The sequence below is a fragment of the Agelaius tricolor genome, unplaced genomic scaffold (genome assembly GCF_023055355.1).
Source record: "Agelaius tricolor isolate 1412-34295 unplaced genomic scaffold, bAgeTri1.0.p SCAF_8, whole genome shotgun sequence".
Taxonomy (NCBI): Eukaryota; Metazoa; Chordata; class Aves; order Passeriformes; family Icteridae; genus Agelaius; species Agelaius tricolor.
The window spans coordinates 23,084,549-23,105,313 of record NW_027269268.1 but is presented as its reverse complement, the minus strand read 5'-3'; the positions used below and the strand labels follow the sequence as shown (position 1 = coordinate 23,105,313).

The following is a 20,765-nucleotide window of genomic DNA, read 5'->3' as shown; positions in this document are numbered from 1 at the left end:
ACTTGTGTTCCAGAAAAGGCAGCCGAGTTTTGGCAGCATTTGCCCAGGAACACAGACGTGGTTCCAGGATGGGACTGCTCGCAGAGGGGACAGCTCGGCCTCCCCGCAGCTCCTCTCGCCCCCGAGGGGACAGCTCGGCCTCCCCGCAGCTCCTCTCGCTCCCGAGGTCTCCCTGGCTGCTGGAGGCTGCAGGCACCTGCAGAGGGGACAGGCAGGGACATTTTGAGGCCACACAACAGCTGCTGGCCCTGTGGTGTTGTCATTATAGTTCAAGAGGTCTATTGCCATTACATTGCAAGGGTTCCATATTGCTAGAGTTTCATACCTCCTTGATGTTTCTTGTAGGCAGCTCCTTTAGGCACTGACTCTGCCTTATCCTCACAGCAGCCAACTGACTCCAGTTCCCCTCAACCAACCAATCCACTCTTTTATAATACTCTTCTTACTGGCTACAGCTGTGCCTGTTAAAATCGGGCCTGCTCCTAATCTTTAATAATTAACCCAGCTGCAACTCTTTAGGGGGTAAGATTACTTTCTATACTACCTTTATTTTCTTATATTGTATCTCCCTACACTGTGGTGTGCAGCAACTCAAGGAAACCACCAAGCCTGGTCAGGGCATCCAGGTTTTTATTTTTCTTAAGCACAAAAATTACCAGCTGTTGGTCTGGAAGCCCCTGTGTTGTTTGGCAAGCAAAATCAAGTAGAAAAAAAATCTTTTACATGATGTCAAGAAGAGTCTTTGCAGATTTCCCTGTAAGGATTTGATCCGGACCAGTTAAAGCACAGACTATTAGTCAGCATGTTTAGTCACAAAGCAAACATTTCTCTCTGCACTCTTGAAGTACAGTTTCCAGATGGCAGCCCAAATTGATCTCCTTACAAACACAGCACGAGCCTTCTAAAGTAATGATTCATATTCTGCAAATCAAATCTGCATTATCCATAATAAGGGCTTACTTTGTTTCTCTGGAGAATAAGTTGTCAGTCGTATGGATTCAGTAAAGCTAGGAATACACCACTTATCAATCATTTTAACATAAATGTCTGTTCATGTGTGATTTAGAGATGAATAGCAGAACATCTCTATGGAAACAATATGGCTATAGTGCATCTAAGAGAAATAATATCATAACCACAACAGTAGCATGCAGAAAAAAGAATTCTAAGGGCAGTGCAAGTATATGTGTTGTGTTATTTTATTCTGAAAAGAACTGATGGGAAAAATGTTAACCTATTCCATTGAAGTGCCTGCACATGGAAAGCAAGAGCACACACATCAAGGAGCCTAGTCTGTAGCCACGTCCTTTCAGGTGCCCAGGGATAAAGTCAACATGAAGGAGCTTGTGACTGCTGGGCATTGGCACACTCCACCTGTCTCTGCAAATTGGCCAGAGGCCTCCTGCTTGGAGCAGTGCAGGCCACCAGCTGCTTCAGATTCTGCAGCTTGTCCACCACCAGCAGAAAACCTCTTCAAATGCAGGTGGAGGTGGAGGTGAATTTCAAAGTTAAACAAAAAACAAAACAAAACAAAGAGGGGAAAAAAATGAAGAAAATAATTGCAAACAGTTAATCCAGCTATTCATTCACATGAAAAAAGTATACCTAGGTCTGTGAAGGACTAGAAAATACTTCTTTAATTCCCCTCTTCCATTCTTTGCTATTTTCCTATATTAGTTTTTATATGTTTTTATTCCTTACCTTAGGAAGATACAACACTGACCATGAAATATGAGTATATGAAGAAATTACATGAAAAGCTGAATTTAGTGGATGCAGATGGCAATATCACAGTTATAGTTTAGAGCAAGGAGCAAATACAAAATCTGACAGATACTACAGGCTAGCTGTAGGTAGCAAAGTGAAATAATGCAGGCCAGAATTTGGTCAGACAGCAACTGCTGTTCTGAAAGTTTGTCTTAAATATTTTATCACCACAGAGGAAGTACTGTTTCAGCTTGGTAGTGCTCTTTAGTGCTTTGCTGTAGCTTTGGGTTAGAATGATTCCAGAGAGAAGAATAGTACCCACTTGAACAAAAACCATTTTCTTTGTTTCTTGTGAAACATGATGAAATGTTTTTTTTCCAGACAACTCCATAGTTTTTTTTCCAAACAACTTAGCCTTCCTTATTTTATAGTATCTGCTAGGGCACTGGAGCTGTACACCACAGGGGCTGAAAAAAAAAATCACTTGATATTTTGCCTTTTAAGGATCCAAAATTAGAGGCAAACATTTGTTAAACTAACAAGGTACTGTGTTCTATCTAGTTTATTTTCTACCACCATCCATTCCAAAGAACATACCAGTACCTGAGTTCTCTCTTCTGAACATGATAAATAAAGGAACTACCATTGCTATTATCACATAGAAAGCCTCAAAAAAACCCAGCAGTCAACACTGTACATCAGTATGTACACCACATTATGATTTCAAGGCTACAAATGAAATGAGAAATGAAGAATGACCCTCCATATCCTTTTATAATTTCCTTCAGATAATATTTAAAGACTAGCAGTAGAAAGAATACTTAGATTACAGAGAATTTCAGAGAATTGTTACAGCAGAGGGGTGCTGTTAGTGACTGGAATGTAGAGTGCTTTGGTGCTGCTTGGTTCTAATAGACAGGTGCTGTGTACTTGCAGGAACTGGGTATTTGAAAACAACTGTTGCAGTGTGATGCATTTCCAACTCAAGCAACTTGTCTGAAGATTTTGGAATAAATTCTCTTTATTTGTGGTATGTCCCATCAGTCAAATTTGAACCAAAACAAGAAAGAAGAACTGAAGTGGATGAAGAGGTTTGTTACAATCTCAATTCCTCCAAAAACTCAGATTTGGAAAAAATAGGTCACAGGGAGGCTCTTTTACTGTTAATGGGCATGGATACTGCAGTTTTAACTTGACAGTACATATTTAGACAAAAAGTAAGGATAAATGATAAATGATGGCTTGTGAAAAAAAAATACACTCAAAAATTTTTATAAATTAATATTGGACCAACATGAAACATAAACTAATTTCTTAACTATTCTTTAGTAGAAGCTATGGAGAAGAGAATATCTCAATTCTTTGAATTACAGTGAACATATACATTTTATTATTTTATACTTAGACTAGGAAAGGAGTCAGATGTCAGAAGTTTGCCCTTAACTTCTGTCTGCCCCAGCTTTTCCAGCTGTACAGGGACTCTGCTATGCCTTGCTCCAGAAAGCGCAAATAGGAGACACTCCTGAGCTGTTTAGTAGCAGATTAAGAGCATTTTAAAAGTGGCTGGTTTTTCACTTCTCATCACATCAATATATGATCTTCTAAAGTTCTAAAATCCAGGGAGTGGGTGGTATTTCACACTCAAAAAAACCCCAAAAAAATAAATGCAGCTAAGGGAGTTTCTTTAGTACATTTGCATGCAGTGCACTAGAGGGCTCTCAGGAGTTAGAAATAGATGGAATGCACTTTTGAAAGGCACATACTTCACAGGACTTTTCATTACAGAATTTAAAATAGAAGTTGCTGTGGTTTTGTGTGTGGGGTTGTTTGGTTTGGTTTGGTTTTTTTTTTTTTATAACATGAGGTTCATGTAAGTTTACAGCAGTTTATATGCAACCATTTCTCAGTAAAGTTAGCTTCTCAACAGTTCCTAGCTTGCAATGAAATACCTAAATGTGAACCATACTTAAAAGTGAAATATGTTCTAGATGCCAGCTTTTACTCAGTTACTTTTATTAACCTAAGGAGTTTACCAGAACAAAGGATGTATGAAGCTGAATAGGTAAGAAATTTTATTTTTATAGCAATCTGTATGTAATGTGCACCTATTCTTTGTTTCTTGGAAAGGATATATAAGCCACTGTCATTTTATTTTTAAAACTTTAGCTAGATTCTTTTTATGGCTTCACAAGAGTGAAGAAAATTAACCATCTTTCAATTTTAATGTGTATTTATGAATTATGGGAACTATATTCATAGTCAACTAGGGAAATTTGGCACTGCTAATATATTTTTATATCAGTGAATATGTGCATATTTAACTACTAGTGACTGGTTCATATTTGGATCATTTACAGCATTTCCATAACATGAGGTTTAGTGAAGACTTTGTCTTGTAAGAAAAAGATAATGATCTGGATTTGACAAGCATTTCTTCTAATGCTGAACTACATCTAGCTGAGATTGAAAATTGAGCCTGTATTTAATGGTTTTGGTGTTTGATTTATACTGTAATGAGAAAGTAAAAGATTTATCCTGACAAATTCCTACATGCATACTGTCTCATCTAGAACTTCTTTTCTCTGAAAAATATAGAGCCACAGATGCTATGTGTGAGTAATGAAAGGAAATGCTACTATTTTCTTTTTGCAGTTTGCAGAGAAGATACATAGATCTTTTAGACTACAAGTCAGTAAACTTTGCTTACGCAGCTGGCTCCATTCATTCTCTGAAGCCAATCACTTCCTCTGTGGTGGCTGATAAGAATTTACAGTTTGAGAAGGTGGAGTGTCAGCATCCTTAGTGCTGACCACTTTCCCAGGCATATCAGTAGCCTCTGTCCATCACCCATGCTGGAAGCTACTTGGAAAAGGAGAAATAGAAATTGGGGAAGAGAAATAATGCATCATCATCCTGGCTGGGATGTACAGAAGACTTTATGCTGTTTTCATCATGTGGATTCACTAGAGAAATGACCCCTTTTGATCAGCCAAGTAAAATCAAAAACTTGTTTATTTGCTGCCTGTGGCACTCACGGCTGCTGAGGCTCTGGACTTGCAGGCGCCCGAGGACAAGGAGGAATCTGCTCGTGGGCACTGCCTGTGTGATCTACCTGGGATTCCTTGTCAGCCAAGTGGGTCATGTTTTACCGCAGCACAAAGGAGGACATCAAAAGATCAGTTCCAGGAGTCTCCAAGATGCAGCTCAAACTCCTTTTCTGGGCATCCCACTGGATGGCACCCTGTCACCACCCAATTTCCAGGAACCCCAGCTTGGTAGCAATGGGACCTTGCTGCCACCCAATGTAGTTTATATCACCCTGCGGTCCAAGCGCAGCAAGCCCGCCAACATCAGAGGCACCGTGAAGCCAAAACGCAGGAAGAAAAATGCAATCCCTTTGTCCTATGGGCAGCACTTTCCAAAAGCCACTTTTATGGGCTGGGAAGAGGCCCTTGCCCAACAGCCAGGGCGTGCCACACGTGCCACCGGCACCAAGGGAGCAGCGATCCCTCTGGAGGCAAGAAAGTACCAACTGGATGAACACGGGCATAAAGGAATGGCTATCAGGGAGAGAGGTCACCAGAGACCTGGGAGGATTTCTGGAGCTGTAAAGGCACAACTCCAGCCTGAGGAAAGCAATATCAGGATTTATAGTGAGAGCCCTCCCTCATGGATGAGCAAAGATGACATCCTAAACATGCGCATGCTGGCAGACTCTCCCATAGAGAGCATTCAAGAAGTTCCTTCACAAAAAGCAGTCCTGGCAGTATTTGCAAGAGGTCCCAGCACTACAGGAACTGCTTGTGATCAGGGACACTGTGGAATTGTCAAAAGACCTCTGGACATGAGTGAGGTGTTTGCCTTTCATTTGGACAGGATCTTGGGGCTAAACAGGAGCTTACCTTCTGTAAGCAGGAGATCAGAGTTCTTCCAAGGTAACACGTTTGTGTGGTTTTCAGCATCTGCAGGTGGGGTGCAGAGGTTTCCTTCCCGCTTGGTGTTAGACATGGGGCAGCAGCAGCCACCCCCTTTAACTCCTGTGAGCCTGAGCACTAACCCCATTGTTACAGGGAAATAAAGCCAGTGTATGTGTGTAACTTCTGCAGTGCAGTTATTCTGTCCAGAGGATGAATTCCCCAAAGTTTGCTTCAAATATGATAGAGTTGCTGAGGGCAGTAAGAGTTTCCTAACACGAGTCTGGAACAAGAAAAAAGAGAAGGAGCAATCAGTAGATTGCATGACATTGTACAGACTGCCTGAAGTGAAACTGGTGAGATTCCAGAATCTCTGTGATTCAATGGGTATTTCTTATTTTTAAAAATATACTTCTCATCTTTTAGAATAGACTTTAATAAAATACTGTTGGAACTTTTCACAAAAGTTCATCTCTCAGGTGGTAGGAATGGGGTCAGATAATCTACTCAGAGAGGTAGGGAACCTGCCTGCAGAAGCTTGAATCTTCTTTCATGGCACTAATCCTCTTGGGAACTGAAAATTTTTAAAAAGTGGTTCCCTTTCTTCAGTTAAAACCCAAACAAACTACATTTCAGTGAATTCGGCTGTACCTTTTGAGGTTCAGTACCCACATATATACAGATATATATTATCTAAAGAAACACACATAGTAAATACCTCAATATGCCTATTACATGATTCGTATAGAGTTTCCAATTAAAAAGTTGATTTTTAGCCTTTAGTGAAATTAAAGGTAGAATTCAGACATGTAATGTGAGCTAGAAGTCTGCTTTAAAATTGCTACCTTCTTAAATATGTCTTCAGCATAAGCCCTATTTTTGTACAGTCACAAAACAAAAGGACTATATTGCATTTTAGTGAATCATTGCAAAAGTAGCTAGCTATGTTTTTGCTGTTCATTTCTTGCTTTGAAATCAGGTTATACTAAATAGTTTTAGATCAGTCTGCATTTCTTAAAAAGAAAAGTAATGCTAGAAAGATTTTTTAAAATCTGTCAGCAGGAAGACAACCTCGTGATTTCCAGTGTCTTCCTTCTTTGTAAACCTTCCCTTTGGCAGCCTGTACAACAATGGGAATGAAGCTCTAGGAACAACAGTTTGGAGGCTTCTGAATATTATTCATACTTGCAGAGCATGGAAGATACATTATGCCCATTTTATTTTTAGGAACAAGATCTATTGCTACAGAGCTGTCATAAGGCATTAAGGCAGTTCGGATGGGGGACCTCTGCACAGTGTGGCTGCAGAGATGACAGACTGCAAACCTCAGAAAACTGCTATTAGGCTAATTGTGCATTGTGCTGCTCAGTGTCTGTCACCTTACAGTATGTTTTGGACTGTCTGGGACAGAGTGTGTCATTCTGCTCTCTAATTTTCTTTTCCTCATAACTGGCTAAGTTCCTATTGCAAGAGGAGTGTTGCTAGGTGATGAGAAGAGAAATAACTCTATTTTGGTCTCACTTCATTTTTTCCAGCTAAAGGCTGAACAGAGCATTTGGAACAGTGACTGTACCTTGTCTCTCATGATTTCTTTAGCCTGGAAATATGCTGGAACTCAGATGCCTTATAAATACTTAAGTTCTTTACTATTTATGTGCTTGTGTCTGGCATAATGTGAAAATATTTGTGGTAGGAAAATGAGCAAAAATATAATTCCTAAAAATAATATTAGTAATTAGCTCACTGAAATGACCTAGATATGTTAAGATAGGTGAGCACTGTAAAGTTTTTTACAGAGTGGCTTGTGTGAATCAATTATCCACATGGGAAAGCAAGCAATGCAGGATTAGAGACTGCATGTGTGTATGAATATACACTATTTCTATACACATTTCTCTCTCCCTGACACATCCCTTTAGCTTGCCTCAGTTGTGATGTGATCCAACAAGACATGTTTGATGTAGCATTAAAATCTTAAAAAATGGGCTTTTCAAAACTGTCATTCATTTTGTCAAAAGCAGTTTCAAAGAACTGCTTAGTAAATCCCTGTACAGTTTCTATTTCCCTTATTCCCACAGATCTGACACTGACTTTTTTTAAAGTCTAGCAAAATACTGTATTTAAGTTCCCTGTCTGCTGCCCTCACCTTCCCTTGTTAACTGTAAACCCTTTTAAGTGTTAACTGAATTTTTTTGCGGCTTGTCTAATTTTTCCATCATCCATCCTGGATGGAAAAATCAGGTATGGTAACTCTTTCTCTCATACTTTTACAATGAATTGACTGAATATAAAAAGCCTGAGTAGTATAGGTATCTGAGCTGGGCATAGAAGTCTAAAAGGGCATGATTTTGTGCATACACAAGCAGTCATTCATTACTTCCATTGCTACCTACAAGATGTGAAAAATATCTCCTATTAAAAAGGAAGGACAATCCTGTAAAACACCAGGAAATAATAATAAAATTTTGTCTATTGTGGAATAAATGAAGGCTGACCCTTATGTGTCTGAGTTATAGGATGGTCACATTAATACTACAGCACTAAGGTACTTCATTATTTCATAACCTTAACCTGAGGAATATGAGACATAAGTGACCTTGCTTGGTGTTGCAGCCCTACCTTAATGACCCTTGCACAGGAGCTAAGTCAAATGCGTGTGTGGCCTCCAGCTCAGTAACTGCATTTGCAGGCTGGGAGAGTGGCAGTATTTTTTAGGCTTGAGCTACAGCTGGAGTTTGTGGGCTGGGGCAGGCTGGCTTCTCTGTCTGAGCTGACAGCTGTAAGGATAGTGCTCTGGCTCCTTGGATAGTAGCAGTGAGGCTTTGATGGCTTTTGGTATAATAGCTGTTGCTATGCAGTTTTGTTGCAGCTCTTGCTGAGGAACTGAACTACTGTGTGCTGAGGGCTGCTTCTCCTCCCCTCTGGTTTTCTGATATTCTGAGTCTGACTAAACTGAGAATAATCAGCATTGGTGTACTCAATCCACTATTTGTCCAGAACCTCCTTTTTTCCTCAAACTTGCAAGAAACTCTTCCTTTGAGTAACACCTTTCGTGGTTAGTTTAGTTCAATTAGATGAATGAGATGATAGCTCCACTGGTTGCACTTGTTTTGCTTTACTGGCCTCTGCATGACTCTAAAACATGTCCCATTTTTTTATGTGTTATATCCTCTCCTATCAGCCTGCTCTTGCCATCCCATCTTAAATTATGCATTATTAATCATCAATGTCAGGGCAAAGAATAAAAACCTAACACTGCTTTATGCATTCAGAGTGCTCTAAAATACTTTCACATAGTGCTGTACCTCTCAAAGGGGTGTGAGAGGCATATTTCCAGTATTCTGTTGGGTAGAGAAGTTAATGTACAAGCAATAATGCAGGCCATAGTCTACAGAGCAACTAATGCACATTTCATGCATTCCTTAATGCTGACATCCATATGAGCACAGGACAGAACATTGCAATAAGGTGCATAGGGAAGAAAGAAAAATAAATGTCCCAACTTCTCTCTGCTTTCTGCTTCTGTTCCCTATATTTTCCCTAAAAACTTAAACCCTCAAAATTATTCTCTGTATGCTGGTCCCTCTCATTTTCCACACTAAATTATCCTTTCTTGCTAATACATGGAAAACTGAACTCTTCTTGTAAATGTGGCAGTGGTGAGATGTACTGCCTTAGAGTGAACAATGGTGAGTTTGAGAAAGGGCTTGAACTAGCTCATGAAAGATTTTCTGGTTTTACCGTTGATCTTCTGGGCATGTTTGAAAATATTTTCTTTTGAGGAAGTTAGAAAAAGTGCTGTAGCTATAAGTCAGAGCACATGAGGAGAGAAATGTTTGCAAGAGCAAAATGTGGTTCCTAACCACGTGAAGTTCAGAAGCATGCAGTTTATTTTCAAAGTGATGTGGGGTGTGGAAATCTAAGGTGATGCCTGTGTTGAAGAAGCCATGCAGTGGTACGTCAGCGAGCGGCACATGAAGCAGTTGGAGTTCCTTGAGGTGGTCTAGTCTCAGCAGCCTGAGGTTTCATCTGTGTTAGCTTTTTCAACTTAGCCAAGACATTTTTAGAAATGTTCAAAATGTTTAGAAATGTTTAAAAATGTGTATGAATAACTAGGAAGATGGTTTCAGCATGAGTTTTGAAAAATCTTTCCCATACAATTTTGAAGATTGCCTTTGGACAGTTAAGTAGGTATATAGATCTAAAATGGCAGATAAAAATAAAATTAACCCAATCAGCTCTGGATGAGATTCAGTGCAGTGCAGCTGCAGCAACAGAAAAGCAGTACCCCTCTGAGTTAATATGTAAAGCTGACTAGGAAAGAAGCACATACAGAATACACTGGACTTTTTCTGAAATGTGCTTCACCCTTCCAGATGTGGCTGTAGGTCTCTTCACTGTTGAGGCAACTTCAGCCCAATCCTAATGAGGTTTGAATCAGAAAAACTCCACTGATTTGATTGGGGTCGTGTCAATTCATGCAGCTGTGAATCAGACCCCTTATCTGCTTTAATTCAGCATCTTCATGTTTTTCCTTTAAGTGTCAAAAATTTGAGTCACAGCTCTTTACTGAAGCTGCTGTTTCATATTCCTGTAATCCAATTTATATTACAGAGTTGAAAGATTTTTTTTTTTGGATCATCTTTTCTGCTCCCATTTCCTTTGAAATGCAAACATTTCCTGTATTTAACCTTAGTCTTTTAAAAATGTTTTTGTATCTTAATGGAAACTGGCATGATATTATTCATAGTTTTCAAGTATTTATATTACTATTGTTTATCATGTCCTTTTTGGGTAGACAGGAGATGTTTATGAAAACTGTTTATGTATTTGATTTGTGGAAGAATTCATGAATAGTTACATAAGTTGTTACTGGAGATACAAAAATAATAGATCAGATGATCAGATTTGGTCCTGATGAAAGCTGTCCCTTTGTCTTTTTTTTTTTTTGGTGAGAATTCCCAGTGCTTAGATAGACTGTCTCCAAACTTTCTTGGAAAAGAAACTATCTCATAGCTGATCTAACCTGGGTAAAGTCATCTACAGTGTAGGTGATAGAGCCAGAGAGAGAGATGGAGAAATGGGTAGGATTTCCCAAACAGGTTACCTAAATACTCATTCAGACACCTCAGTAGAGGAGAAGCCTGATTTTCAGGAGTGCTCAGCTCATTTTTTTAGTGGAGGAGAGTGTGGAACATGGTGCTGATAAAGGTAATACTGATCATAAATAAAGAGTGATTGATGTTCCTAATGGAAAGACACATTCTATGTTTCTAAGGAAACACTGGGCAACTAGAAGGGAAGTCAAAGAGCTGGTGGTTGGGTTGGCTTGGCTTTGGAAGGACAACCTTGTATGTGCAAGCCATGGCAGAGAGAAGATCAGGTACATTCTGGTTTGGAAAGGAGCTGGATTTTCTATTGGGCTGTATTGCATGCGGGGCCGGTCTGTCATGCTTGTTTGGTGAACGGGAGATGGAACTTTGCACATGTTTCAGAGCTAGGTACAGGCAAAGATCATTTCTTATCTGTTGTTTTACAACAGTCAGCATCCTCTGAACAAGTTGCTTTTTGATTCAGCTGTGTGGAGATTGTTTTTCACAGTCCTGGCTGCTTACAAATGGAGCATTGACATTGGCAGCTTTTACCCTGCTGTTGGCACTGACACCTGTTTTCCATGGGCTATTTTCTGTCTGGTTTGCTTCTGAAGAAGGTGGCCTGGACCTCTTGCCTTCATGTGTTTCTAAAAGCTTTTTTGCAAATCTGTCTCTGTCTTCCTGGGCATGTGGAAGACAAAGAGACAATTTAGGCTGCACTTAACTATGCAATAAATTGTGCAATAGTGTAGACTAAGTTCAATGAACTTCAAGATAAATATGAATAATTTTAAAGCTTTATATGTGTTTCAACACTTTTTAGTAAACAGCACTTAAGCTTTGCAGTTAAATGGTTCTTCCTCTCTGTACTAAGACATATTTTGATTTTCTGTCTACACACCCTAAAATATAAAGGATTTCTTTGTTTTAATATGTACAAGCCGCGGTCAGTCCTAGGTCCTTAGCAGTTCAGCAGCAGTAGCATTGCATCAGGAATAAAAGGAGAATTTTGTAATAAAATAGATCTATCTGTTCCTTGATGCTGTGTGAAATAAATTTATCAGTTTTATACTGGAGAAGCTAATTTTAAATTCTTTGATGAGGTTTATTCTCACAGTGAAGCTGAACACTAGAAGTCACCAAAGAGAAGTCCTCTGTATTTGTTTCAGGGAAGAGAAGAATATTCTTTACACAGAAGAACTAAAGAATTTGGCTAAAATGTCTGCTATACAAAACAGATCTCATATCTAGGTAAAAAGCCCAAATTTGTGAAGTTGTTTATTCATGCTATGCTTACATTCACTAGTATTCTCATATATCCTTTCAGAGCTGTGGAGTAATACATTATAGGTTTAAAATACTAAAATAACAAAATAAATCCACTTTGAGTATGGGATTTGTGGTGTCTCTATGTCCATTATGCAAAGAAAACCCCCTTTGACATAAGTTTCCAGCTCTTGAAAATCAGCAGTTCACTGCAATCAGAAGGAAATTACATTGTTGATTCACAGTGGCATTGGAGGCTTTTAACCTACCTAGACACTTTTTAATACTTTGGTTTAGTATATGATTTTGTACATTAGTCTCTTGCTTCAAACAAAGAAAGTCTTCCATACACTGAAGACATTTATGCCTATGTTTCCAGTCCTGCAGTGGCTGGTTATGGATGTAGGATAAGACTACATTAACCAAAGAATGTCAAGATATTCGTCCTTGGCTGGTTCTCCTTCCAGATCTGTAAAATGGTACAATTACTAATGCTTAGGCAATGTCTAAAGAAGAATCAAATAAAACTGATAGTATTGCACTTAATAATGGTATTTTGTTTCCCTTTTTTCAGGTGGTCAGGCCTGTCCTGTTATTCTCTGGGATTCCTCACTGAGTCCAACAGATAATAGTACCCATTCTTCAGTGAGGTTAACCTGGGGACAATATCAGCAGCTATTGAAGAAGAAATGCTGGCAGAATGGTAAAGTTCCCAAAGCTGAGTGGGGCTGTACTGAAATTCATCACCATGAATGGTCCAAGATGGCACTCTTTGATTTTCTGTTGCAGGTAAAATATTTACTGAACACAACTATTCGCCTCATAAGTCATGTGATCAAACATAGGACTTTGAGAAATAGTAATTTTAGTATGTTTAATTTTTTTTTTAATAGGAAAGAGAGGTATTTGCATAGTTTGAAATTATTTCTGGTCATTTCTTATGATTAAAATATCCAAAATGCAGCCTATAATTAGGCAGGAAACATAACTGACTCATTTCTTTTTAAAGAGGAAGCAAAGGCTTTTGCCTTGATTTATTTCGTATTGAGTCAGGTATACTGTTTCTCCTTCACTCCTTGTTTCTCCAAACAGAGATCTTGACTGTGTTCACAACTGTAAATCTCTGTTTACTCTGTGGTCCTTCCTGCACCTCCCCAGCCCCAAGAGGTGACTGAAGTGGTTTTGGTGAGCTGCAATCTGGAGCAAGGTAACAGTTGTAGTGGATAATTTTTCCTTTTTAAAAAAAAAAAAAAAACCCTAGACAGTGACTTAGTAAAGAAGGAGTAGAACAGTGACTGATGAATGATAAATCTGCTGTTCTATTATTCAGAAGGAGGGGTTGGTTAAAATAAGATACAACAGGATTGCACTTCACATGACAGGAGACAAATTACTCTTGTACTAATAGCTGGTATCAGAGGGATTTATATCTCCTGTTGCCTACCAGACAAGAACATGCATTCCAGAAAGTGAGTGAAACTGACTCTCATAGTTCTTAAAGATTACAGTTTTATCTGTGTGCTCTCAAAGTTTATCAGCAGCAGAATATGAAAATTTGAAAAGAAAAAAAAGCCAAGAAATGTTTTAGTGTCAAGAAAAATAATAGCTGTGCTTCATGAGTCATTCAGAAATAAAGAATAATGGTGAAGAGTATTCTCTGTTAAGCATAATTCCTTCAGAAGAATAGGTTTGGCACTTCTAATAGATCTTCCTAATCTCTGGTTTCAAATGTTATACAACATAGGAGCAGGATATAAAATGCTTATAGTTGACCTTTACTTGCCTCCTGCAAGAACTCAAGCAAAATGGATTCTTTAATTTTGGGGGTTTGGACCTCTTATGTGCATAAATATATGACAGAAGATTCTGCCAAACTATATGCATCAGTTCCAAAGTGTTCCATCATTATATCTTAGCACTGAAATGTGCAAGAAATTGTGAAGAGGCTGGCTGTAAGAACAAGATTTCCTTGTCTATTTAATGCATGCAGAGAAGTGCAAAGGAATGGGGTCTATACATCAAAGCAGTCTTTCTAGAAGGACTCTGCTTTACTTTTTTACCTTTGGATGGATTGAATAAGAGATCCCAGGAGAGAGAACACTGGAAGAAAGGGGGGTTCTATAGCCTTCAGATAATGAATGCTGCTCATGAAAGGAGAAAGAGGAAGAGAAGTCTGTTCCTTTCCTCAGGATTTTGGTGTTTGGAAACAAACACTGTCAACAATACAACTAGAAATAGAACTACGTATAAAAAAACCCAAACAAAATCAAAACAAACCCAATTCTCAGACTTTCATTTGATTAAAGAGGTGACCTTTTTATTTCAACATGCAACAAAATTCTGCATAGGATGAGGTCCTAATTTTGCTGGGAAGTTACAACAATAAAATTGTAATTTTAGAAGGCTTATGTGAACAGTAATGCTTTTATGCTTAGAGCAGTTTGAAGAATTAACAGTAAACAACAAAGGACAGAACAAATGATTGAACTTTGATGAGCCACTCATCAAGTCTTATATGCACCAGACCAGTGCATAGAAGGGCACTGTGCACAGACCAGTGCACTCTCCAAACTCCTGTTAGCAGGAGCAGGTCTGCTGTCTGGGAAGATGAGCTGGAGCCAAAGGCAGCTCCAGGACAGGCAGGGTCAGCAGCAGGAGAGGCAGGCCAGCAGGAAGGATGGTGAAAGCCAAAGGCCCCATTTGTAGCCCTGTGAGCATCAGGCATAGACAAGACAGCTCCAGGACTGACAGGCAGGAATCTCAACCAACAACCCAGGAACAAGCAGCACAAAACACCCCCCCACATCCCCTCCTCTACAGGACTCAGAGGGGGAGTTAAAGGGGGCCTGAGCTTAAAGGGGGCTCCTGTGCCCAGGGGCAAAGTCCAAGGTGAAGGCTTTTAAGGGCAATCCAGGCAAATTTGTGTGATCAGAGCTGTAGCAATGTTGAATATTTACTCTCATCTACTCTCAAGGGGTAGCAGCACTTTCAAGGAGTGGTTTATCCTTCCTATATTAGATGGTTATCCTAAAATGGGCATTCATTGCTCTGAATGTGCCTTGTTCTTGTCACTGTTCATGAAAGGGAACAGAAACGACCAAGTCAAAAGAGATGCCTAACATTTACACCACCAAAATTAGTCCAGATTTATGTATTCTTTCCAGCTAAGTGCTGTGTGATGTATAATTGAGGTTTTGCATGGGAAAAAATAGTTTAGACCATCATGTCATCAAAGTGTATACCACAGGGAGGCTGCTCTGTGGTTATAAATACACTGTTCTTACAGTGTAAGAACAATTTTATAGCTTTTGATGGGTTTTTGTGCCCCTCACTGATCTTTTCAGTTATTTTGCATACTGTTGGCCTAATAGATCTCACAAAATGAAGATCATCCTCTATGTGTGTCAGACTCTGCTATTTTTATTGTTCTCCAGCACAGAAAATGTAAAAAAAAAAAAAGAAAGCTTCTGACAAAGAAAATAGAATTGTATTCACCATCTTGTTATTCCAGTTACACAGTGGTATTGTTCCATTATTTTCAAAGAATTTCTACTGACATAATAGATCATGGCTATAAAATGGATAAAATACACAGTATGAGAAATTGCTTTTAGCAGTACCTGAGGTGTGAGGACCAGGTCTTCAATGCTGTTTCACTGTTTTTTATTACACTTGTCCTGAGCTTGCTTTCCTGTCAGCTGGGTTAGAGAGCAATGTCTTACAGTGACACTTTGCCCCAAGTACTTTGGTATTGTTTTCACTTGGCACTCTGCTCTACTTTGTTTTAGATCTATAATCGACTAGACAGAAATTGTTGTGGATTCAAACCTCTCAAGGAGGATTCCTGTATGCAGCAAGGACTGAAGCTGAAATGCAATGATCAGGATGCTGTTGACCTGACACACATCGTTCAGAGAAGGCATGACCAAAGGCACTTGGCCTTCATAGACAATAAGGGTTTCTTTGACAGAAATGAGGACAATCTTGACTTCAAAATACTACAAGGAATCAATGAGTAAGTTTTAAATTATCAATTTTGTAAAAGGATTAATAATTTCTTCCCAGTTTGAGTTTGAGAAACTAAGCTACTGGAATAGATATCATTGGCCCAAGACATTGACAGGATGTATCTAAAAATGTATGAGTAATCCCACAGCTGTAAAAGATACAATTAACATACATATGATTAGGCATGCATAGACTTCCTTTGCTGAGTTGCAGCCTATATTCTTAGAATTGATTGCTAAACCACAACATAAATACTGCAATTCAGAGTAATGGCAAAACCTGATGAATTTCTTTGTGCTTTTCCAGATTCCCTGCATCTGCAGTTTCAGTGCTGAGGAGCCAGCGTTTACGTGAGAAGTTGCTCCAGTCTTTGTTCCTTGACAAAATATACTGGGAGAGCCAAGGAGGCAGAAAAGGAATTGAAAAGCTTATTGATGTAATAGAAAGGAGGTCCAAAATTCTTCTTACTTATATAAATGCACATGGAGCCAAAGTATTGCCCATGAATGAATGAATGAAACAGTCTTGTTTCCATCTGAAAGAAAGTCTTTAAAAATGTTTTATGGGGCAGAAACTGACAGTAAAATTGATTTAATTCATAGCATTATTTTTTTCCCAAACTTTCAAGTTTACTTTTAAATAAGAAATTTTTCATGGTTTAAAAGCAACATTTAAGTGTCAGCTGCACCTTAACACAGTGTAGTCTCTTCTATGTCACCAGTGAAATGAAAATAACCAAATGATAATATGCAGTAATATGGAGGTACCATGAACACTCTTTCTATTGAAGTGTTTGGAAATTAGCAGCAGGATTTTCAGTACATTACGCTGGATTGCTCTTATTTCCCTCATTGAAGTCAGTAGATTTTATTGCAAGTTTAAATGGGAAAAGAGATGTGTAAGCACCTGATACATTGATGACACTAGCTGAAACATCTATAGTACAGGAATTTGTTCTTTTATTAAGTATTCTAAAATGCCAACATTTCCGAGGGCTTCTTTTACTTTATTTCATTTTGATCTTTTGGAATATGAGAACTAAATTCAACTCTTTTAGATGCAGAAGTGTTTGCACTGGACATGAGGGAATTTTAAAACAGAGTGAGGAGAACATGGCTTTAGCAGTAATGCTTATTCTGACAAATACAGTTTTTACTTGTCCAGTATGGAGTACAATTCATCATGAGTCACTCATTGCAATGTATTTTTTTTCAATGCAATTTCTTCTGATGTGGGGGTGGATGATCTGATATTTTCTGTTTAATGATTAACTGTATATTTAAAACAAAAAAGCTTTATCTTTATATGAATATGCTGCTAACTAAGTACATGTTTTATTTTTGCAAAAACCTTGACAGTAGTTTTTGAGAATATTATCAAAAAGCAGAACTCCTAACTAGACTGTTGTTAAACCCAGCAGAGAAAATGTTTATTCTGTGCGCTCAGCTCTAGCCAGCAATTCAAGCTTGGGTTTCCATTAAGATTGACCACTGTGGGGTGATGATTGTAACTGAGAACTTGCCCCAAGTGTTCTCACAAGTGTGGTTGTTAGGGGAGGTTGGATAAGTGCTTGAGATTTTTACCCTTGAAAAGCTCCAAAAAGTAAATATCAATTGACACAGCCTATCATCACATCCATCTTCTACCTGACTGTCTAGAAACACTCTTACCATCTTTCTAGAGAAATATCATCTTTTTGCCATGAGGTAATGGTAGAAGTTGGATGCTTTCACAGCTACTCTTGTCTTTATGTGTTGTAAAAATATATAGGGTGTGAAAGAATATTGAAAGTGCATGTGTAATGTTATTAATGACAAATTAAAATGTCTCATGTCGCTGCTAATGTGGATGGGTGAATTTAATGTTTTAAATAACTACAGTTCCACTGAAGCTAAAATCAGTTTTCTTTCTTAGTATCAGAAAACCAATTAACAATAATTGCATTACTAGAAGAAATAGATCTCATTATAGGCAGTGTTAGTAAAATTTTAAGACCTTAGTCAGCCAAATAATCTTTTATTTTATTTTGTCAGCAAAGGACAGTTCAATTTATTAAAACTTCCTAGAACTTAACTATCGCCTCAAGAGAATGTGTTTTAGAGTGCCTTGGACTTTTTAACACCAAGGTAGAATTTTACAGGATTTTGAATTCATCCCTTTCTTTAAAGTGTTGTTACTTATTAGCCAGATAACTTTCATCACAGAAACAAAAATATTGCTTTGGCTTGTACTGTGAGCAGAGTCTAGAGAAATAAATAATCATCAGGATACATTTCACATGGAATTCCTGTTGCAATGGATTTCACTCTGTGGTAGCCATCACAATCAGTTTGTCTCATTTTCTAGCCTGTCTCACAGGTTTCTCCCTGCTAGATACCTGTTCTAGCAATCAAATTTATAATCCCTCATTGCTGGGAGTGAGAGAAAGGCATGACTCTCAGCTGCACTGAACTTAGGAGAGGGCCCAGCAGAGTTGTGAATGTAGCTGATTATGACAAGGTCCCATGAGAACTTTTTCTTCTATCTTTAGAATGCACATCCTGATGCTGAGTCATTGCCCAGTTGTAATTTTTTTCCAGAATTGGCTCATTGCTGAAGAAGACAAGAAAATGCATTATCTTTCCAGGCTGGATAATTTATTTTTTATGCTCATAACTTGATGCATTCTTCTCCATTTCTTCTGGACGTGGACTAGTGTTCCTTGAGCATCATACATGCTTTTTTATTTGCCTGGCAGTTCAGTGCCAGCTCTTAAAGCAGCAATATAATTGCCTTTGAAATTGCCCTGAAGCTGACTTGAACCAATGCCTTTCAGTAGTCCTGGACTCAAGAGAACTGAGTAGTCACAATGCTGTGCATTACTTAAAAATCTGACCAAGTATGAAAAGCGTAACTGTAAAAAGAAAAATTTCTGGAGACTTTCCAAGGGCAAAGAAATACTCCCTATGCTGTGTTAGCATGCCATATTTCATGTACAAACACTCTTGTAGTCTTCAGGTAAGCCAGGAGACTCTTTTTGAAATTGGACTGTGAGACAGGATTGCAGGTTGCTTCTAGTTCTCTCATGTTGGTAACAAACTCCAGAAAGTGCTTTTTATCTTGCTTCTGTGGAGCTTGGTATGTAATTCAGTAATGTTAATAATGCAAAATATGATTGCAATAGCTCTTATGAATGCATGCTAGCCAAGTTCTAGCATTTTTAAAAATAAAAATGAAGAATTCTGTATTTTTTGAGTGCATTTGCATAAATGATATAGTAAAAAATACAAAAGAAGCACTTTAAGTTTGTTTATTCTCTGCTACTACATTTAAGATACCTGCCTCAGTAACAGGGGTAAAGTTTATTGGAAAATTGGTTCACATCCTTTGGAAGTACCATGACTTTGGACTGACAGGAACTGCACTATAGCTAAAGTAATATCAACTCAGAGGAAAAATCCAGAAGAAGCCTTATTCAACCTATAATGATTGATAGAAAGCCACGAAACTGTGCTTCAGTCCTCTTTGCTGGGCTGTCTTCCATTTCTGGGCATTTGGGATCAGACAAGGATTCGTGTTGCACATTACGTGGAAGGGTGTAACCAACAGCAACAGTGAAAACCTGTGGGTGGGAAAAGGCGATTATGTCATTCTTGAATCTGCCTGAAAGCCAGAACCACATGAAGTGGAATTACTAAGAAAGTCAGAAGAGTTTGCTCTCAAAAGAGTTTGAGATTTCATAACACTGGAAGACAGAGCTTAAAATAAGTAGCGCAGGCACAGATGCCTTAAAATTCCTTGGGAGCCTGCCAGCAAGTTAATAGTCTTAAATGTTCCAGAAGCTGAGGACATGAAAACTGGGGAGCACTGTGAGAGCAGTTTCTTTCTTTTCTTGTGTGGGTATTCTATATAACACCATATTAAAATAAATAAATAACAGATTAATTCTGTGGTTTCAAACTTACTAATGCAGATTCAGGGTACATTAAGGGACAAGGCTCCCACAGCAAACCTGGGAACACTTTCATGCATATATGTGTATGCAGACACAAAAATACTTGTACATGTATTTATACTTTGGCTTTTTCTATAAAATGGTCAATTTGGCTAATAAAGAGTGAGCTGTTTATATAATTTACTGTTTACATGAAGAATTGTATTTGTGAGCCTAAGTCCAATTTTTGGTATACACAAGTTGAAGTTTAAACAAAATAATAGATGAAACTTTTGTCCTCAAAGGATTAACTCTTCCTTTGCTAGCACATTTATATTATCTTAAAAGTTTTTTACTGACAGTTGTAGAGTAAAACAGCAGTATGTATCTGTGCTAAACTTCCAGAGTGATATCAACTCAGATTTTTAAAAATGTTTTATACTAGATATTGAATTTACATTTTAGTTTGGAATTTGTGAATTTTTAAAGTCTATTTGTACTTTAATCAGTAACAGTAACAGTATTTTCACAGGTAATGACTCATTTGAATCTCTGCTGCTATTGTCATGTAATATGTAGACCTATCCAAAATAAAGAAATATCTGTATCAGATTTTCAGTTCAGATCTCTAAGTTCCAATAAAAGAACCCTAATACATATTATTGTAATACGGGGATCATTAGTTACTATTTAGAAAGAACTATGGCCTTGAAACTGCTTCTTCATAGAAACAATCCAAAACAGATCATAGGAATCTTTCTGTAGAAATATTTTCTAGCTATTTACTCATGAGACTTGCAACTCTTTCTCACTAAGCTGTTCAGTGTAGCTGTGAATCTTCTGGTTACTACAGCGTGGGTATTT

The 20,765-nt window shown here is 38.2% G+C and overlaps 1 protein-coding gene across 1 annotated transcript; it reads left to right on the top strand.

The window, feature by feature from the left end:
• The first annotated feature begins 3,330 nt into the window (after positions 1–3,330).
• Positions 3,331–20,513, top strand: GASK1B (golgi associated kinase 1B). The gene is made up of 5 exons (XM_071431955.1): positions 3,331–3,769; positions 4,360–5,642; positions 12,555–12,769; positions 15,769–15,995; positions 16,295–20,513. The coding sequence occupies exons 2-5, from the start codon at positions 4,646–4,648 to the stop codon at positions 16,500–16,502; spliced, it is 1,647 nt and encodes a 548-aa protein (XP_071288056.1). The 5' UTR covers positions 3,331–3,769; positions 4,360–4,645; the 3' UTR covers positions 16,503–20,513.
• Positions 20,514–20,765: the final 252 nt, after the last annotated feature.